The sequence below is a fragment of the Corvus brachyrhynchos genome, unplaced genomic scaffold, assembly GCF_000691975.1.
Source record: "Corvus brachyrhynchos isolate BGI_N302 unplaced genomic scaffold, ASM69197v1 scaffold175, whole genome shotgun sequence".
In the NCBI taxonomy this organism is placed as follows: Eukaryota; Metazoa; Chordata; class Aves; order Passeriformes; family Corvidae; genus Corvus; species Corvus brachyrhynchos.
In genome coordinates, this window is record NW_008238448.1 from 133933 (window position 1) to 155159 (window position 21227).

General features: G+C 42.2%; 1 protein-coding gene across 1 annotated transcript; it reads left to right on the forward strand.

The window, feature by feature from the left end:
• Window positions 1-537: 537 nt before the first annotated feature.
• On the forward strand, window positions 538-20286 carry DAPP1 (dual adaptor of phosphotyrosine and 3-phosphoinositides 1). The gene is made up of 9 exons (XM_008635594.2): window positions 538-693; window positions 8249-8371; window positions 11566-11699; window positions 14385-14515; window positions 15837-15884; window positions 16122-16184; window positions 18150-18235; window positions 18762-18849; window positions 19794-20286. Exons 1-9 carry the CDS (start codon window positions 560-562, stop codon window positions 19842-19844), a joined length of 858 nt encoding a protein of 285 aa, XP_008633816.2. The 5' UTR covers window positions 538-559; the 3' UTR covers window positions 19845-20286.
• Window positions 20287-21227: the final 941 nt, after the last annotated feature.

Consider the following 21227-nt stretch of genomic DNA (forward strand, 5'->3'; position numbering starts at 1 on the left):
TCTTTCTTGCAGTTTATGTTCCTATTCCTGTTTCAGAAAGACAGCGTGAGCCCTTCAAAACCTGCACGGAGGATCACCACGGAAATCAGCGGGTCGGGATGCCAGGGGCGATGGCAGGCAACATCCCTCTTCCCTGGTAATCCAGCGGCAGGTCCATGGAGAGCTGCGCTCGGCGGGGCAAGCCACAAACCCCCTGAGCTCTGGGGGCTGGCTGGGGACAGGACTGAACACCTAACACTTACAGAATAATCCACAGATTTCCTCGCTGAGTACCTTGGCGGACACAGAAGAGGCGAGGGGCATTCATTGATTGATTGCAGGAGAAAAACGAACCGACAACGAAATCCTTTGGAATACGAACTCCTGGGACGTACAGATGAAAGCAATGAATTATTGTGGGGATAAACCCAAGTGTCAGCAGTATGGGAGCGTGGCGGCGCACACCGGGCACAGCTGGAAGCCGGGGGGCTCTGGCCGCTCCTGCCGGGGGATGGGGCCGGGGCGCTCCGGGGCGGCGAGGCGGGACGGGCCGGGCTGGGCTGGGCCGGGCCGGGAGGGGATGGGCCCCGCCCGGGGAGGTGCCGGCCCGCACTTCCTCAGCCCCGCGGAGGCGGCGGAGCAGCTGCGGATCATGGCCCCGCTCCGGGAGCCGCGTCCCGTCGCGCCGCTGGAGCGGGAGCTGATGGCGCTCGGGTAAGCGGCGCTCGGGGCCCGCACCAAGGGCGCCCTCAGTGACTGCCCTCAGGGACAGCCGGCCGGGCTGGCAGGGCGGGAGCTGCTGGGGCTGGCTGCTGGATTTCGGTGATGAGTGAGGGATGAGGTAACGCGGGGTCTGTCTGAGCGAGGCTGCCAAAGGGCTCCGTGGGTGCTGGGGGCCCTCGGACGGACCCAGCGCCACGTCCCGGTGGCAGGGGTGAGAAATAAATAATGGTTAGAAAAACGAGAGCGAAGACACACGTTTCAAATGTAGTGGAGAGCTGGCGGCAGGGGTGCAGCTTCCCTCAGAGAATCTCTGTGGCCTTGAAGCCATCGCCATCGGAGAGAGCCCGGGTTGTGCCGTGCCGCTTCCCTGCGTTTCCAGGGAGCACCACATCCAGAGGTTGTCCTCAGATCCCTGTCCTCCCTGTGGCATCCCTTCAGCTGCCTCCTTGTAGCTTGGCCTGGGCTCTGGTCTGGAGAGCTGCTATCCTTGCTGGGCCCCGGGAAGCAGCAGGATTCCCAAAGGTGCCTGAGGCTTCAGGAGAGAGAGCAGCGGACAATTCACAGCCGCTAGGAGGACATCATACTCACCGAAAAGCAAAACCCCAGGAGCAAAAAGGAAGGCTGAAGGTTGCAACAGACCCTGTTCCCTGTCTGATGTGACTCGTCCATTTTGTCTGCCAGTTAGTTTTGGTTTTTACAGAAGGAAGGCTTGGGTCACTGTCACCGGCAGCATTGCCGCGGGCAAGAAGAAACACGGGCTGGAGGAGCAGCACAGATGGATCTAGGCAGGGTGGGATCAGTGGCAGCAAGGCACAGGGGAGGCAAAGCAGAAGAAAGGCCAGTGATCGTTCTGACAAGGCAAAAAGGCTCTGGTGTCACCTCTGCATTCAAAAAGAATTGATGAAAAAAGAAAAAGGTGTTTTGCTCCCTGAGTACTTGTGGATTAGGACCAACTCATTGCTTATTTTTGCAATTCATTCACTTAGTGATTAATCGGAGCGCAACAAAATGACTTGGAATTGCTATCTTCACACTGCTGCTACTTCCCAATATTTAAAAGAAGCTTTTAATGAAATGCTTACTAACTGAAGCACCTAACACTTATGAAACTAAGTAAATTCACTTTCCAGTGGTACCCAGAGTAGCCATTATATACTTTTTCTTTACACCTGTAGGATTACGCTCATCCTGAAACAGTATCTACAGGGAAGAAGGAAAGAAAAATTGGTTGCTGCTGTTGTGGGAAGCATGATTCCCAATTACCAGACTTTTATTGATTTACACTATATGGTCTGAGTTAATATATGCCAGTAACATGTGCCTATAAACAGCATGGACTTCATCCTCATAGATGGTCTTGTAGAAATGCAGCTTGATGTGGTACTTAATGTGGTATCCATAAGAAGGAAGAGTACAAATGAGAAGGCTACAAATATGCATTTTTAAAGCTGTAGCTACTTTCTTTTACTTCCACTTCAATGGAAAACCTAAACTTTTCACCCTTTTATAGAACACTATGCATCTCCTTCAGGGAAGTGTGTTAAGTTAAATGCATTAAAGTTAAATAAGCAATGCCAGGCAAGGAGAGTCCCTTCCAATTATTAAACAAGGCCCTTTCTTTTCAGCTGGTACTAAAGCCACTTCTTTTTTCTTCTTTTTTTTCCCCCTAAAGATGAAAAAGAAGTCCTCATGCAGCAGACATTCTTGTAGCATAACCTGAAAGATGTCTTAATGTAAATACTTTTTCAGCTGTGACAAGTAGGTGTGTCACTCTCTAGACTATAGAATTAAATTTGCAGCCATCACAAGGGTTTTCCACCCTAAACTTAGTCCCATACTCTCACAGTGCAGAGTTCCCCTGACAGCTGATGCAGTATCCAGCACAACTGAGACCCAGTTCTGGTGAGGAGTGTGTGTCCAACAGAGACAGTGGTCATTCAAAAGAGAAGCAGCTTCAACATTTATGTACCTTTGGGGGGGAATTTGAAGCAGTTTATTTTAAGGCTTCTGCTTTCTGGTTCAAAAATCAAAGAAGTTAGATGAGGTTTAAAGAAGTGTGAAATGGGAAGGACTTTACTCTTAAGAGAAGAGGCTGAGTATCCGCATATGCTCATAGTTTACCAGGTTAGCTGCTCAACAGAATGGAAAGTTGCAGCAATGTAGTGAAAATTCAGATTACAGTCAGTTTCATTGTATTGAAATGTATATGGGTGGACCTAATGCTTAATGAAAAGGAAGGTCAAAACCCAAACACATTGTTCAAAACTTGTTGCCTCACTCATTGACTTTGTCCCTAGATCTAGCAAAATATTTAAAAGGGAACACTGAAGTTTGCCAGAAGATACATAAGCACCATGGCTTAAAGGAAAAGGAAACTGACAATGGGATTGTTCTCTGAAGGCCTCTTTGGTTATTCCTGGCGTGAATCCATTTTCCAGTTGCCTTTATTGCTGTTAGAGCTGAAAGGACAGAAGGAATACTGCAGTGTGGAACTCCTGTGGCTGAGCACGTACTGCGTGAGTTTGGGGAATTCCACATTGTTATTTGTGCAAGAGATGAGAATGTGGAATACCTCGTCATCCGAGTAATTACAGGCTGGTCTGGTAGCACAGGTTCCCTCCCAGTACAGCATAGTTTGGGTGACACCATTTGTCTGTTGAAAGTGAAAGGCACAGGGCAAGAGGCAACAAATTTCTGTAGCCTTTTTTCCTTCTACAGTCCAAGCTTTCTTTGTCACCCCTTGCAGCAGAGCTTTTATACTCTTCCAGGTTTGACAATACCATGACAGATGATATTTGTAAGACTGGACAATACATTTCATGCTTAGTTTGAGTAACAGAAGAGAAATTAGGCCACAGGCCTAGATCGGGTGATAATAAAATTGAGGAATTGAGGAACATGTTAGACTGGAACAGGGTAAATTGTCATAAGAATTTTTTCATCTCTATTTTCTGATTTAAGCAAGAGAAAAATTAAAGTGACTAGAAAGTGGGCCAAATAATGGGTGAAAATCAGAATGAAGGCAGTTGAAAGAAGGGGGAGAGAAAATTGAAGTGAAAAGCAGAAGCTGAGCTAGTGAAAGTCTACAGTTAGAAGACAGAAACCTTAAGACTGGGTACAATGATGTTACTTCCTCTTATTTCTATTTTTAAATTATTTTTTCCCATATGATGGCATCCTTGTGTTCCAACAGAGTACTTTATATAGGTGCATGATTAAGTGTTTCAGTGTAACACATTGAAAGGATGTCTAATAAATACCAATTTTGGTTGCCTGACACACGTAACTTCTGTCTTAGCGTTCTTGCCCTTTTGTAGATTCTCTAGAGCTCTGTCAACTCATGCACCATTAAAAACATTGCCAAAACTTCACTTTTAGTGACGTTGGGTACAGTGAACCCTTTTGCAATTTTCAGATGATGGGTAATGCTTCTAGGGTTTGGTATTAGGAAAAAGAATTCAAAAAATCTCAAACTACTGAACTTGACAGATAAGAGCTGGAAGTTGCTGAAATACAGAGTGCCAAAAATAAAGAACCAGTGAATCAATTTTATAGTAATTTTTGGATGTTACACAGTTTGCACATAAAAATGGCTCAGAAGAGAATTATCCAAGTCACTCCACATCCATCCTTTCATGGATGAGTGTTTGTGTTCCTTGTGTAGTCTATTATTGTTAAAAAATTAATGCACCTGATACTAGCTACAAGTTTATTCAGCAGCCCCTATTTACACAGGCAGAAATGTTTTGCAAAATATCCATATGGTTTCTTTGAAAACAGCATTATCAGAAATGACAGATGCCATACCTAAGGGCTCTCTGATCCGCAGGGGACATAGATATGGAGTTGCATTAACACTTTTCATTTGAACAACTTGTGTTGTTAAAGAAGAAATGAACATTTTGAGGATGATGTTCTAACCTGAAGAGTGAGTTTCCCATCCCAAACATTGCTGTAACATATTCCTGATTTCACCACATTGCAGGTAGTTTTAGTCACTGCATTAGCTACACAGAAATCTTAAGAAGAGATTTTACCATGAGTGCATCCTGTTTTGGAGTTGTGATGATTAGCACAGCTGCAGGGGCACAGCTGGCCAGCACAGACATGGTGTGTACTGTAGCAGCCACCAGCTTATTCCACGGGGAAACCCCACTGGTGACTGGATGGGCAGACCTTCGGGGCAAGGCTGTGTGCTCTGATGAGTTTGAGCTCTCTGGGGTTGTGTCACTTCCTTCTCCTTCCCATAAAAGCCGTGCCAGTAAAGTCCTTCCTCTAAGGTCACCAAAGCAGTCTGACCTGAAGAACAGGCTGAAATCTGAAAAGGCTTTGTTTTTCAAGGGCTAGCAAAAGTGATCTCACTGGCTGTGCGTGCCCATCCTAAGACAGGCTTTCACTGGCCATTCCAAAGAGCAGGAAGGACAGTGTGGTCATTCAACAACACACACTGACAGCACAAATGTGCTTACATGGGTGGGATAAAGAGATTTAGTGTCATTTAGGATGAAGTTAAAGTAGCAAGAATGGATAAATGACAGCAGCTATAAATTCTGAGCCTGAGATTGCTAGTCAAATCATAGAAAAGGAACCCCAAAAAGTTGACTACATAGATTTTTTTTTTAATAGGAGAAATGAAATAATTAGAAAAGAGAAATCTCCCAGATGTATATATATCAGACAGGAGGGTATACAGGGCCAAGGGTAGCCAGCAGAAGTGGCTTTGAAGCTGGGAAAGACTTCCATCTGTCTTTCTTCTTGTATTTCTTCAGAGAAATCTCAATCAAGAACCTCAGGCAATTTTTACACTTCTGATGATTTTCAGTCTGAAAGGTGTCAAAGTACAGAGCATATATCTGGATTTTTTTGTGAATACAAGACTCTATAAAGATGACTTTTGGAAGGGCCTTCAGAAACAGCCTTATTATCTAACATTATCCACCATGGTTCAAAAATCAAAGATTTAAGACAATTCAGCTTTATGAAGGACTTTTTAGTGGCTTCAAAGAGATGGGTGTTTGTAAAGCATTTTAATTTCCTTAATGTCTCATTTTAAGAAGGCATGAAGGTAGATACAGTATTGTGTTTTATATCAAGTTTCCTGCCCCAGGTGTAACTCAGAAGACAACCAAAATGTAAGCTGAAAGTGGACTGCCTTTTACAGTTTTGCCAAATGAGCCATAACTCCCATCTTGATATGCCTGCAAATTTCAGAGAACTGCTTAAAAGTTTTTTTTTCTGAAACAGATAAATAGAAGGATTCTCCCTCTGACAAATACTTAAAACTTACCTGAAGCATACCTAGTAATGTCTAACCACAGGACTGCTTTGGCTTATTTTTTGTCCTGCTTATTTTTACTTGTGTTGTCAGCTCAGGCTTGATTGTAAGAGCAGACTGCATAGGTGTGTATTTGTTTACCTTCCTGGTGGTCTGTGGTGCAAATTCTAAATTTTCTACAGCATTTTAAAATTTTACCTGTGTTTATGCAATTGGAATGAAGCTTGTGTGAAAATGAAGACCATTTTCACAGTGGAATATCAAAGTAACCTGATTGAACCATCTGTCACAGCCTGGAAGAGAAAAAACCCAAAACTATGTGTAACAGTCCCTTTGACACCAAGATCTGCATTACTGTCTCCCATCCACTTCTATTTTTTGAGCTGAACAAGAGGAACACAGTAACATTTGAGGGATTTTTGTCTGAGACAGCATATTTAGGCAAGAAACTGGTGCAGCCTTGTCAGCAAAGTTTTAAAACTGCACTTTCAGACAACATTATTTTCCCAATCAAGGGTTTTGTTGTTGGTTTTTGGTTGGTTTACCTATTTTTTGCATAGTAGTAACATTTCATTAGTCACTAGCCTTTTATGTGTAAGGATAGTGGATTTAAACACAGTATTTTTTAAACTTGACTTCTTTTAAAATTTTAATAAAAGGCTTTTTTTGGAAATAAGGTAACAACGCAGTTATGAGCAACTTCAAACTATGACAACGACCACTCACAGATTTTCTCAACATCTGCTTCTTTTGCACAGAAGTGAGCCAAGCAGCCTTATGAAATCCCACCCAAAACACAGTGCTGCATTCTCAGCTGCAGGTCTGGCCATGCTGATATGATCCTCTCCACATCAGGACAGATCTGACCTTTGCCTGTTACTTACTTGGGCAGTTAATCCCAAAGCGGATTTTGGCTAACAGGTGTTCTAGAGGATGACACTTTGATCTTTAAATATTCATTATTTTATTCTACTGTGTAGATGGACCACATTCTAGAGCCAAAGCAGCAACACCCTGCCTGTATTGAGTTTCATATGGATCTTGTCTTCCTCTGGGTTAACAGTCCGCAGTCTCTCATAAAGCAATTTATCAGCCAGCTGGCCTTTCAAATAGGCAGCCATCCAAATTCAGAGTTAAAACTTTGTGTGAGATGCCAAGTTTGGTGGAAACTTGGGATGAACAGCTAAGGAGAAAGAGGATACAATTACACCTGGTTTCATTTTGAAGACTGCCACGATGCAAGTTCTGGAAAGGGCTGCGATGGCACTCCTGCTTTCAGTGAAACTGTGTTTCTTTGGCTGAAGCAGTGACCCGCTTTGATCCCAGCGCTACAGGCGCACACAGTTTAAAGGGAGGGAAAGGCACCACTCCACATACTGACAAGGGAAGCTTGCTCCCAGCAGAGCCTTGGGTCTAGTATCCCTCCCTCCGCAGCTCCAACCTTTTATAGCTCCAGCTCTTAGTCTCAGGTTCATTTCCAGCGAGATCCTTGTCTAGTGAAAAAATTGAGTGTTTCTATTGTGGAACATTCTGAATGGAAACAAACCCATAAACTACACTTCCTGGACTTCTTTGCAGGATTTTTTCCCTGTGATTTCCTTGCAAAAAAATTTTCATATAAAAATGAAATTCATTTTCACTGAAGATAAATTGAAACAGTGTTTAGATGTTTTCCTTTGTTGCTCAGACCATGTGTGGCCAAGTGGTAACCACAGCAAGATATCTAATTTTCACTGAAATTCTGACACTTAATTTTGATCCCTTTAATTCTAAGCTTAGGCAAGCATTTTAAATTGCAGATCTTGGCAGTGAAGATGCATTGAGGGAAGTACAAAGTTTATGAGGAGTTTAAGTGCTGCCTGTTTGGCCAGAAGAGGAAGTGTACCAAAGAATATATATATATATCAGGAAATACAGCTTCTGAAAATAGACAAAGGATTCTGTATACCCCCCAAAACTGCTTTCACCTTATCAGCACCAGCACAGACCTGGGTAATTTGTTGCTCGTGCAAGTAGAATTTGCAGAATTTTTTAGATCCAGAAAAACAGTCAGCTGTTTGTACAGAACTCTGCATCAACAAAAAATGTTAATTTTTGAGCAGATCAAAAGGAGGCCACTGAAAGTGGCACAAATCTGTGTAAACTGTGAGTGCCTGTGAGGAGGGTGGTAACTTAAAATTGTAGAGGAAGACTGCAAATAACCCTGCTCCAAACAGCAGCAGCCAGTTAAGAGCTGAGTGAATGGTGCTTTAACCCCTTGTGTCTCCCCAGGTGGTACCATGACAACCTCACCCGACACGCAGCAGAGGCGCTGCTGCTCTCCAATGGGCAGGATGGGAGCTATCTTTTGAGGAAGAGTAATGAAAGGGAAGATTTGTACTCCCTCTCTGTAAGGTAGGGTATGGACAGAGTGAACTAATCTAATGCTGCACTTACTTCCATGTTTGAATGGCCCATGCTTTACAGGTTTTATTTTCCTAGGGCTTAAACAATTTTGAAATATATTTCTATTGGTATAATCCCACTGAATGACATTTTGTTAGAGGAAAAAATTGAATTGGATTTGACAATCGCTCTCATTTTTCCAAATTATGAATTTATCTTATTGGTAGAAAACCTAATTCTATAGAATGGCTGTAAATTTTCAGTCTGCATGATAAAAATCTGCATGTCAGTTAAAAGAGCTTAAGAAACAGCTGATTGGAGTAGAAAACTTTTATGATGAGGATAGCAGCAAACAGTTAACAGGTGCTAACCACACTAGTTTCTGAATCACTGTATAGGAACCATCATCTCTGAAGGACGATCCAGTGTTTGAATGGATGGTTTTACTCCTCTGTTGTGGGCTAAGGTTCAGTCTTAGCCAGGTCTGCAGGACTGATTTGAACAGCATCTTGCAAGTGATAGATATCAGGGCCTTGAAGTCAATTACAGCAGTTTAGGACACAACTGTCCAGGATACAACCAATATAAAGCAGAGGTAGCCTGGACTGGATACTTCACTACTGAATCACATTTAAATGATCTCCAAGAAAGAGAGAAGCCACGTATTTTAGCGAGGCAACCTAAGGACACATGCAATAGACACACAAGGAAGTCCACGCATGTCAGCTGGGTGGAGCTAACCAGCCCTAAATACATTCGTAGCCTTTGGCAACTGTGTGATACAAGCAGACTTTGAGACCAAAATTTTAAGCTGGTGCATTCAAGCTCATTTCTGCTGTAACCTGAGCCTCTGAAAAATTCTTGGCCACAACTCAGCTGAATCACAGTAACTTTTTAAAGTAATTTTGGTCTGTGTGAGGCTGCTGGTTATTTACACCCCTGACAGGAGCACAGCATATGCCATAGAGATTGTGGCTTTCTGCATATTCAGTACCAGAAGCTGTTACAATTTGGAAGAGTGTTGCTTGGGAGCTGAGAAAAGTGCAATTTGCACAGACCCTGTTCTCCAGAAAAGGCAATGATGAGGTGTTTCACCCATTTCTGATAGACAATGTAGGAGCAAGTGTGCCTATACACACACTGTTGAAATTATTACCACTATAGGGAGCCCTATTTACAAGGAGCTTGGGGAATGCCTGTCAGATCTGAAGGTGATGTTACAAAATGAGTATTCAGGGTAGCAATGACTGAATTGAGTGCAAGTGTTGCCAAAAAGAATAGTGGCATTTATAAGTAATAGCTTTCCTTAAAAAAAAAAAAAAAAAAAAAAAAAAAAAAAGACTTTTGCTGGTTAATATTTTTTTACTTCAAAATGTAACTAAGCATTATTTGAGATAACTACCTCAGAAAATTAAATAAAATTTATATGTATCTTGAAGGTAGTTTTAAAGACCTTTCAGGAAACAACTTATTATAATAAGCTAAAATTTAAATAGTTCTTTTAATAGGAAACAGAAGTGTTAGTTAATGAAAATAAATTTGCTGCTTTAACAGATTCTAGCCTTAGAAGACCTACAAAAGTCTATTTTGAACCCATTCCAATCTTTTGTTCAGCTCTTCATGTAGTGAGAGTTAGCTACTGCGTTACCGTATGAACTGAACAGCCCAGTCTGGAGTTTGATCTTTTATTCTGTTAGTCTCTGTTGTTTCTGGTGGTATAGCTCCTTTGAATACTGATTCTGATTTTAAAATGTTTTACAATTTTTCTACTGTTTAATTTTATGTTTTCTTTTTTGACTAATATTAAAACTTAATTTTAGAATAATTCAATTTTGTTCTGGTACACTTCTGCAGAATATAACGTCAGGATAACTTCAGCAATTCTAGCTGTCATTTTCCTTCTGTCCTAAAATGTCTTCTGTAGCTTTTACTTTACTTTCTGCCTCAGCCTTACAAGGAACTTCAGTCATTATTATGGTTTGGGGTTTTTTTTTCAAGGAAAAAATGCTTAGACATCCCTTGAGGTTTTTATTGACAGCTGCAGAAGAGAGATTGTATATTGCCTGAAATCCCCTCCCCCATTAGCCAGTTTGAAAAGGAAGTAGGAGGCAGAGTAGAATTTGCTCTCATTGCAACGTTGTCTTGTGAAATTAAACAAAAAGATGGAAAACCCTGTAATGGCAGCAGAGTCACAGCAGCTCCTCCCTGCTGTGGAGCATTTGCACTTGGCTAGTTGTGCCCCAGCTGACTGTAGCACAAAACATGTGTGAGGCCCGTAGAGGCATCTTCTACAGTGTCATAAATACTGTTCAAAGATAAATATTTAAATACCTGTTTGAAATCATAATCTTCTTTGGAAGTGGCAATAAATGATGAAAGAGACTATAATTCATTTTCTTCACCACATTTTTTCAGTATATTTGCTATATAAGTTCTTCGTCAGACAAAGTTTACTCAACTATTTTGGGTGCTAGTAAAATTAACAAAAGTAACTTTTTCACTGGAGAAATACTTGCAGTAAGTGCTTCACTGTCTTTTGAAGTCAAAATAATTGCCCACCCAGGAAGTGAGACCTTGCACACTTCTCTAAATGCCATCAGGTTTCATAAACAAAAGCTGTTACTTCCCTTACAGAACAAGGACCCTGATTCATGTTTGTCAGTGCCCATCCTAGTGGAACCAATCATCCAAGTACAGAGACAAAGCAAACAAATTCTAAAGCCCTAGGTATTTAAAACTAGGTTTTTAAACTCCTGTTTGGGTGCAAAACGGAGACAGCCTATTTTTCAAAGGGAAACAGAAGACATTTTCAATGAGATTGGGATGCTACTTGAAAAGCAATACACATACTGAGTACACCATCAAGACTAAAGTCCAGTAAGTGAAGGGATTTCATCCTATTTAGGCAGAAGGCTGGAAATCTCTTCTGTGAGTCTTTTTGCTGATGCAAGGGTTAAATTAACCTACTAGGCCTTTCTAGGCTTTCATCATCTCATATCTGTAAATCGGCAATTAAAATCTGATGCTCAGATGTGTTGAGTATTAGTGAGGGACAGTGATGGCAGTAGTATAACTACTAGGACAATGATCATCAGCCTGTGATCTGGGTCAGATTCGTTGCAGTGAAAGCTGCTATTTAAGGATTGTACATGCCAAATGCCTTTGGCATTTATGTTATGACAAATTTTCCTCTTTTATTTTAGGGGAAAAGATTCCGTGAAACACTTCCATGTTGAACATACAGGAACTTCATTCAAATTTGGATTTAATGAATTTTCTAGCTTGAAGGAATTGGTCATGCATTTTGCAAACCAGCCTTTAATTGGCAGTGAAACAGGTAAGGAGAGCCATATTGTGTGTGTGAACACATTTATAGCCATGCTCCACAGAGACCTAACTAAAAGGAACTTCTGATGTGTTAGCAAATAGATCTTTTACTAAAGTGCTCCTCTTCATAAATTCACATTTGTATTAACCTCAGGTATCTAAAAAAATTCCACTCCAAAAAAATATTTCAAGTTCTTTGAAGATAAACCACACATAAGCTTATTGGGCTTTTGCTAACCTGGGCTCTGAGCTCCTTTTGATTTCTGAGAGGAGGAAGCATTTCAAAATACCGAGAGACATTCTGGTAGAACAGAACATTCTCAAAAATGGCAAAACCAAAGCACGGTGTTAGTGAGGAAATAAATATTCATCTATAAAGTTGAAATCCCCCAGTAAGAATAAATGGAAAAGCAACCTAAAATTGTTTGGTTTCACTATTCTTTGTCCAAGGACAGAGTCTCCAGTGTTATGTTCCTCCTTCCTGTAGGGAATGTGTTTTTAATCACCTCTCCTGTTCTGCCTACAGTGCATCACCATGCTGATGCCATCTGCCATCACGGCGATTTGTCTCGCTTTTAAGAGGAGAGAGAAAAGCAGAGGTTTCTTTAACAACCAATGTGCTGCCTGAATTAAGGATCAAAATATTAAACTTGATTCCTACAAGTGAACTGAACACCATCAGATTAGAATCCCTGGAGAAACAAAGTGGATATTCTCATGATGTCAGTTTTATGTTTAGCTTCAAGGGTAAGAGTTGAAGACACGTCAGTGCAAGTTAATGCCAGAAACTTCAGTATCCTCTGTGGCAAGTGTATGCAAATAACTCAGAGCAGTACTAATTATATATGCAAGAGGCCAGTTAAGTGATAGTTGGCACATGCAATAACTGCAACATGTCACACACCAAACATGCACCAGTACTCTGCTAACACAAACATTAAATTCAAGGGCTGCTTTGCCAATTTCTTCATGCAGTTGTACACTCAATATGGCACTTGTATCTTTCAAAACACTCTCTTTTCAAACTGCTTTCAGGAGTGCTTCTAACACAGAGCTCCTACATGTATCCTCTGTGCCAGTGAGCTATTTTTCCTGTGAAATCAGGCATGCACCCACAGGCCTAGCTCTGTAAAGATTTCAGATGACATAAAACTTGTATTTCCCCATTCCTCACTCCCTCACTGCATGTGTTACAGACATTAGTAAGCAAGACATTGGTTTTATCCGATCTCTATGGATGGGATCAACACTTGTCACCTTAAGTTCTCCTAATCAGATTCTACTGGCTCTGTGAAACCTCTAAGTCAGATGTGCTACAGAATAAAAAAAAAAAAAATTAAAAATGTAACGACATATTAAAAAACCTTCCACCTTACTATACCATGGAAAACAGTAGAGAGGAAGAGAAAGTTAATGCTCAGGCAATGTTCCTTCAGATACAGGTGTCAAAGTTCTCCTGGGTCATGACCATCTCTTGTCAAAAATGGGGTAGGGGCTCAACAGAGTCAACTCCAAGCCAAGCATCAGCAGGTGCAGACATGGCAGAATAATCTTGCTACAGTGCAGCTTTTGCTAGACCTTGTGTATAATTACCAGATTATTCTGTACAAGTGTCTCTATGGAGGAAAAAAAAAAAAATCCACAGAGAACTTTTAGAAAACAAATACTGTATAAAATGTTAAATTAGTCCTTCCAGTGCTGCAATGGGGCTTTTTGTCCCTAGTGTGCAGATGATGACACCCTGATTCTATGCAACAGCTTAGGATTAATTTCTCTGGAGTGCTGATGGAGCTGTTCTCAATTTTATTTTAAATGGTAAAGCATTATTTTTCTGCAAGGCCAGAGAGAAATAAACCAATGTTGACTTTCCACCTACAGCAAGTTGAATAGATCACATTTGCATACCCCTCCCGTGCCTGCAAACAGATTTCAGCTGGTTACTTCAAATACAACTTTTTCACTTCTCTTTTTAGCCCTGCCCATTACAGAATACTTTAAAATTACTCATACATCTGTAGGTTTCAAGTCCAACTTATTACCAATTCCAGCATCTCTCCTCTTTAAGAACTGCAATATCTGCATAAAATGCAAATGGAGCAGCATTTGGTATGCCGTGACATTATTTTTAAAGAATGGAGTTAGATGGTGGAGCAGTTACTATTTTAAGGGGGTTCTTCACTATCTTGAAAAGTGTGATAGATTCACTATTGAGAATGCAGCTTTTTTCAGGGAACATGCAATAAACATGATCTTATTTGGGGAAAAAGGAGAAGGGCTATAATGAAACTGTTTAACTGGAAAGAGCTGTGGTAAGAACAGTTGAAGGCAATGGTAACATGGGTTTACTGTTAGGAAGCCTGTGTCCAAAGTGCTGACAGATTAAGTGACTTAAGCACCAACTAGTGGGATGCTGGCAAACCCAATGACTGTTACAGCCTCCTATCTAGTTTAGCAACCTGCCTAGCCTCCAGCCAGCCTTCTGGGGAGCAAGGGAATTTAATGAGTCAAGAGATTCCATGCAAGCATTTGCAAGGGCAAAGGTTTTGAAAAGGTGTCATATATTTACAGTTTTCACTGTTGCCTTTTTAATTTCAGGAAAAGGTGAAGTTAACCGTTCCTCAGAGATGTAGCTGCTGACAAGTTGTTTTCTGAGGCGGTCTTGCCAGATGACTTACTCCTGCTCTTTTCTCTCCAGGAACTTTAATTGTATTGAAGCATCCCTACCCACGGGAAGTGGAAGAACCTTCCATTTATGAGTCTGTCCGAGTTCACACTGCAATGCAGACGGGAAGGACAGAAAGTGACCTTGTCCCAAATGCTCCCTCAGTAAGTGGTGTTCTGGTGGGAGGGGTGCTTCTGGCCTGAGTCTAGCATGATTGCAGGAGTGAGCTATGGAGTAAGACTGGTTATTAATCCCTTTATGGGTTTGTAAATACAGGAAGTCTTTGCCAAACAAGGCAAAACAAATACAGATTTGCTCAGTACAGTCCCATGGCAAATAAAGACTTTTATAATTGTTGTCACTTCCATGCTGTCCCTGGGAAAACATCGTCTGCGGCTGACCTAGGTGAGTCTGACTATCCAAACGAATATATGAAAGATTTTCATTCTCATGTTATCTTTTAGAATCCTTTATCATTATTAACATTATCATGAACTAAAAAAACAAATACACACAAAAAAATCATCATATACATTTGGGCCAGCTGTTCTGACATTTGAGACTCACTTGGACAGCAATTAGAGTCTCTAAATCCCTTGTAACTCATATCTAAGTAAGACGGGTGGTTTCTCCAGAACAGTTTGCTCTGGACAGAGAGGAAAGTATTTAAATTCTATGCTATATTTTTGGGGAAAAGAGGAAGAGTTATGTTAATATGGATTAATGAAGTTGCTAGAACAACCACTTCTGATGTGTCTCATAACTAACCCTTCATTGCCAAGTTACACTTTAACCTCCAAATAAGCTTAACTTCCACATACCACCAATAAAAAGGTAATATTTTTTCAAGAACAAGTGGTAACTTGGCAAGATTTTGATTTTCAGAGCTCTGCAGTCTCACAGCCAGGTCTCTACACAGAGTTTCAGTATCTGAGAAGTTATAAGGTCCAAGTGCCACTCATGATGCCAGAGAAACAGTTCAAACCCCAATTTTTCAAAAAGCACATTGAACATAACAGGTTTTTCCTCTCAAGCATGGGCCTGTTTGAGAGAAGAGAAGAGCTCAGTAAAAGAGTACTTTCCCCTGTTTGCATTTGAGGAGCATTTTCTGGGGATAATTCCACTGTCAGCCAAACCCCCATGTGCTTCTGGTCACAACACATACCGAGGCAACCATCCAGCTTCACTACATAAAGTGTAACTGCAGCTATTTTGCTGTGTTTGGTTGAGAAGGCGCAGGCCAGAAGCCCACTGAGGGAGGCACAGTCTAGGGGGCTGCCTTCAGAGCCAGCACAGGTCCATGTTTACCCTAGTGGTGGATCCAGCCACCTGAGGGGAGTGTTGGAGTGAGGGGAAGTGGCTGTGGGGAATTTCCCAAAGAACAGGCTGCTGATCCATCTTCCTGATACTGGCAAAGAGGGGGATGTGGGAGGTAGAAGCAGAGCTCAGTCTCTAAGCCAAATCCCTTTCCTTGTTACTTCACAGCTTGGTACCAAAGAAGGATATTTGATAAAACAAGGCAAAATAGTCAAGGTAAGGAAAACTTACTCATTGCTTCCACTCTGTGATCACCCACAGAAGCTAAAGACAGTGTGGGGCTGAAATTGGTTCACCTATATTTCCCTGCAGAGAGGAACAATTTGTGTTTTGGGCAACAACAAAGCACAACTGTAAACCAGAGCAAGTGAGCAGCTTTAAAAGTTTTTCTTTCCTTAGAAGTGTCAGACTAAACTCTCCCAAGACAGTTACCATCCGTTCTTGATCTTTCAGAACTGGAAGACAAGGTGGTTTACACTGCATAGGAATGAACTTAAGTATTTCAAAGACCAGACAGTAAGTAGCAAACACCAGTTCTACCATTTAAACACCTCTACAGGCAGCTGCAGCCTCCTTGTATCTCTGGCTTTTCACACCTGTATTCACAGCTTCCCAAGCTAAAGCTTCCCATACTGTCAGAGGGCTAAAACCTGTCAAGTAAAGTCAGTTTTGTTGATGACTTCAACAAGAGAAAGTAATTTTTACAGCTGGAAAACATTTACTGTGCTCTGCCAGTCTTAGCTACTGAATAGAGTTTACAGGGCTTTTTTATACAGAATAGTTCAGGTTGGAAGGGACCTCAAGGAGCATCTACTTCCAAGCCTTCCACCACAGGCAGGAACACCTTCCACTAGACCAGGTTGCTCCAAGCCTTGTCCAACCTGGCCTAGAATACATTTTTGGGTTGCTTTGTTAAGTGGATTTTAAGCTACCAGCACAACACAACCTTTATTGGTAGCTTAGACCTAACAGAGAGCATGCTGCTGAAATGGTTCCAAGAATACTGGTAGTATCCTTTGCATTCTTTGATTTCATCCTTTTATTTCAAGTGGTCTCATAACATACATAGAAAACCATTCATTTAAAAATTCCTTCTGACAAAGATTAACCTGCGGCATCTGGGAAAAAACGTTGGGTTCTTACAGTCACTGCTCCATTTCTATCTTAATCTGAGTAAACATAAGAAACACCTCTGGAGTTCCTTTGCCCTTACAATGCCTCTGTTTGAGGTTCATCCATAAACACAGCCAAACTGTTCTCCTCTGCACCTCTGCCATGCCCTATTTCAAGCCTCTGACAGATTTTTACAAGAGCAGACACAACTGTCTTCTCTCACCAAACATTGCCATTTACAAACAGTTAGGTTTTTGCAAAGCTTTCCATCAGTTTTTCTTTCAGTTCAAGACAACTTGAATTAAGTTTGCAGGATAGCATTTCCAAGAGCAGCACTCCATTAGTTACTTACCAGGCAAGAAGGTGTCTCCGTCAGGAATATGACTTCCTTCCAGGCAGTAGCTCCAGTGTCTCCTGGCACTCCTGTTGTTGCTGTGGGGTTGCAGGTAGCTACAGGTGAGCAGCTTGCAGCTGACCCTGGGATAGCATTTGGTAGCACACCACAGCACAAGGGGCTTTCTTCTAATGTAGGGTATTACTAACAGCCACTGAGCCAGCAAAAAAAATAAGGAAAGATAAGAAAGCAACAGACACCTCCATACACCTGATGAAGGACCATGGAAAACAGCTAAAGGTGTTTGGGTAGAAAGCAATTAAGCTGCCTCTTCTGAGGTCTTAACAGTGTGAGGCTGAAACAAATGGAGGAAGAACTCTCACACCTAGGGAGAATGAAACTCCTAAGGGAGATGGGTTGCTGTTATACACAGTCTATGTCCCTGCACCTGGGCTTGTCCAAAGAAACTTTTACATACATACATATATATATATATATGTGTGTGTGTGTGTGTGTGTGTGTTTCTCAGGCAGCCAAACCTATCACTCCTGCTGCAAGCACTGCTTTAGCTCTGCTTCTACATTTCTCCTTACCCAGCTTCATCCTTTTAAGGCACTAAGGAATTAATTAAATCTCCAACAGCTGGCTAGGTCTGATAAGAGCTATACCATGCCTTTGTTTCTGAAAACCTTAGCTGAAAATGATACCAGATTTGCTGCTGTGTTAGTTACATTCTAAGGCATCAGCCATGCCCTCAGCAGCCTCCATGTAGCTTAAACATTCCTGCAGCAGAGATCTCTCTTGCTTGTCCAGATGTGAACTGTCCTGCATTTTTCATATGAAGCTCACTTCATATGATAATAGCACTGATGTTATGCTTGCTAGTTTGGGCTTATAGTGTTACAGCTATGGTAGCTATGCCTGGAAAAACCTATGAAGGTGCCTGTAAAGGTCTAGATGCACTGAAGATGAACTGAGATAGCCTTATCTTCTGTTTTCTTGTGTCCACATTTTAAAACCATTTTCCCTTCAAGGCCACGGAACCGATTCGAGCACTTGACTTAACTGAATGCTCAGCTGTGCAATTTGACTATTCCCAGGAAAGAGTCAATTGTTTCTGGTGAGTTGTAGCACTTTCTCCATCTTGCTGAGAAGGTCAAAATAGAAAGGGAATTTTGAAATGTAAACAATGCATGCTTCTGAAAGGTCCCTTGGTGGTTGTGACCCTGCTCATCCTCTAACTCACAAGTCTTTTTCTGTCAGCTAATCTCTGTCAGTCCTGCATGACTGCCAAATTACTCCTGGCAAAAGGTGGGCCCATGTGTAGTGGGCATTTCTAATTCTGTAAGCATCTGTAATCATCACCTAGACTCATGCATGGTGGGGTCAGACACTGCTACAGGTCACATGGTAACCTCTTCTGTGCCCAGATGGTCATTTATCCTTATGGACCTGGGGCAGCATCTCCCTGAGCTGTAAACGACTGTCACCCATTCTTGGTTAACTCCCTGGTGACTGAATGTGAGCACAGCCTCCCTACCCCACCTGCTCTGTCTAAGCAACTGTTGGTACAGGCCAGCTGAGCTCAGTTTTGGGGAGAACTGCCAGTTGTCCTAGCCATTTAAGAAAGCTTCGTTTACTTACAGCTTGGTGTTCCCACTAAGGACATACTACCTGTGTGCAAAAACTGGGATAGAAGCAGATGAGTGGATTAAAATACTGCGGTGGAAACTGGTAAGGTGATGTGTGCTGTTACATGGCAGCAGCTGGTACTGCCATCATAAACCCCCCCCAGGACTGTGCCACCCAAGTGCTACAGTGCTCAGCACCTGCAACAATGGAGTACTTGGCTTCCAGGCCAGCTAGACTGGAAGACACCATTTTCACATAATCACAGAATCAATTAGGTTGAAAGGGACCTCTGAAATCAGCAAGTCCAACTTTTGATCTATCACCACCTTGTCAGCTAGACACCCAGTCTTTTTTTAAACACCTACAGGAATGGTGACTCCACCACCTTCCTGGGCAGCCCATTCCAATGTTTAACAACCCCTTCTGTGAAGAAATTCCTCCTGATACTGAGATTAAACTTCTCCTGGCACAGCTTGAGGCCACGTCCTCTCATCCTGTCACTGGCTGCCTGGGAGAAGAGGCCAACCCCCACCTGGATACACCCTCCTTTCAGGGAGTTAGAGTGATAAGGTCACCCCTGAGCCTCCTCTTCCGCAGGCTAGATACCCCCACCTCCATCAGCTGCTCCTCATGGGACTTGTGATCAAGCCCCTTCCCCCCCATTGGCCTTTTCTGGACTCACTCAGGCACCTTCCTGAACTGAGGGGCCCAGAACTGGACACAGCAGTTGAGGTGTGGCCTCACCAGTTCCAAGCACAGGGGCATAATGTATCTGCCTGCAAACCCACTTCAGTATTTTCGGGATGCACTTTTAACAGGCATGCTCATTAGTAAGAAAAAATTACATCCATCTCTAAGGATGTCATTATGTGCTGGTAACCATGGATCATCAGCACAAACTGCTTATCCTAGGTCACGAAGGCAGGAATGAGAAGACAATGTAAAGGCTTGAAAGCACTACTTCCTAAAAACTACCAGGAACTAGGTTGGTTGTACTCACCCCCCCACACACAGACAAGCAATAATGGATTGTCTTTCTGTTGCAGTCACAAATAAGGAAGCAGCTGGAGGAGCGCAACGCCACCCTCAGTTCCTAGCTGTGTGCCAGCGCTCCTGCTCCACTGGCAGGAACCGCCTCTCTCCAAGGGAAAGGCATTGCTTACCAGAGGGCAACTTCACCTCTGCAGTGCTGTCTGTGCCCCCACCCAGATGTCACCCAGCTCTGCACACACAGGATCCTGCAGCTCTGGGGCTGCCGAGTCACACGTGGGGACAGTTGCAAAACCACAGTGTGGGTTTGATACATGTGGTGTGTACACCTGTAACGCACTTAATTCAAACACCTGCCAACCAAGCACAGAAGTGGTCACTGTTCAAAACTTTTGTAGTTATTCAGAGCACTCTTAATAATTTATTGCAAGCTCCATCACAACTAACCATTGGTATCATATTCTGTAACCTTGAGCCTCTTACTTAAAATGGGTCCTTTCTGGAAACATTAAATATCTTTTTATTACCTGTTTAGGCTTTAAACCAAAAGAAAAATGATAGAAGTAAGTACATTTTGTAAATAGTATCTATATTGCAATCCAGAGAGTATTTCAAGGCCCTTTTTCAATATCCCAGATGCATGACACTTAGATCTGGTTAAACACATTTTTACCACAGTGATGGCTACAAGTGAACACTTGTTTCAAACAGCATCTGTAGGTAATGGCGAGCAGCATCCTGCAAGCACACTTCTATACAAACCAGGGTTATGAGAAACAGTAGCTGCTTCCTGGCACTCCTAGCACACGTTTAACAGCATTGTGGCTCACTACAGAGACAAGAAGTGGAACCCCAGGACACTGGTGCTGTACTCAAAATAGATGTTCCATTTGGAAGAAAAGTTTGACACACTAGAGAGGCTCAAGACCAGCTTAACCCAGCTGCAAGATCCCCTGAGCACTCCTGTGCCTCCTCAAGGAGCGGGGAAAGAGGGGGGACTCTCTCTCCCTACATAATGCTCAAATTTATGCTGAAACAGCATCTGTTCCCTCTCCTGCTATGCAACACTGTGGCCTGTGTTTGGTAATGCTTGTGCAGCAGGTGTTTGATAATTGCCTTTACTGGGAGAAGAGTGCAAAAGAGGAAGGAAAAAGTACACTGGAAGAAGAAGAAAAACCTAGACTTGGACATATGGACAGCATTTTATTTCAGCTTAGAAATTCAAAGTATTTGTAAATATTTTTATACAGACTGTTTTCTGAGTAAAATGTCATTATAAAACTACCACAGGTCTTTATATTCCTATACTGTATTGTTAAAGCTTTGTCCTCCTTTCTCCCTTAATGAAGCTTTAACAAACTGGCATCTCCCATTTAGTTAAAAACCTTTGCTGAGTTTGTGTGAGAAAGAGGCAGCATAAGGGGAAGAGAGAGATTATATTCTCCAACAGCATCACTGTTCTGTGAAAATGGCTTGGAGAAGGAGCTTGT

Coding starts and splice junctions, on each gene's coding strand:
- DAPP1 (XM_008635594.2), top strand. CDS start 560: ATGGGCCCCGCCCGGGGAGGTGCCGGCCCGCACTTCCTCAGCCCCGCG. Junction 694..8,248: donor CGGGAGCTGATGGCGCTCGG/GTAAGCGGCGCT, acceptor GTGTCTCCCCAG/GTGGTACCATGACAACCTCA. Junction 18,850..19,793: donor AAATACTGCGGTGGAAACTG/GTAAGGTGATGT, acceptor TTTCTGTTGCAG/TCACAAATAAGGAAGCAGCT.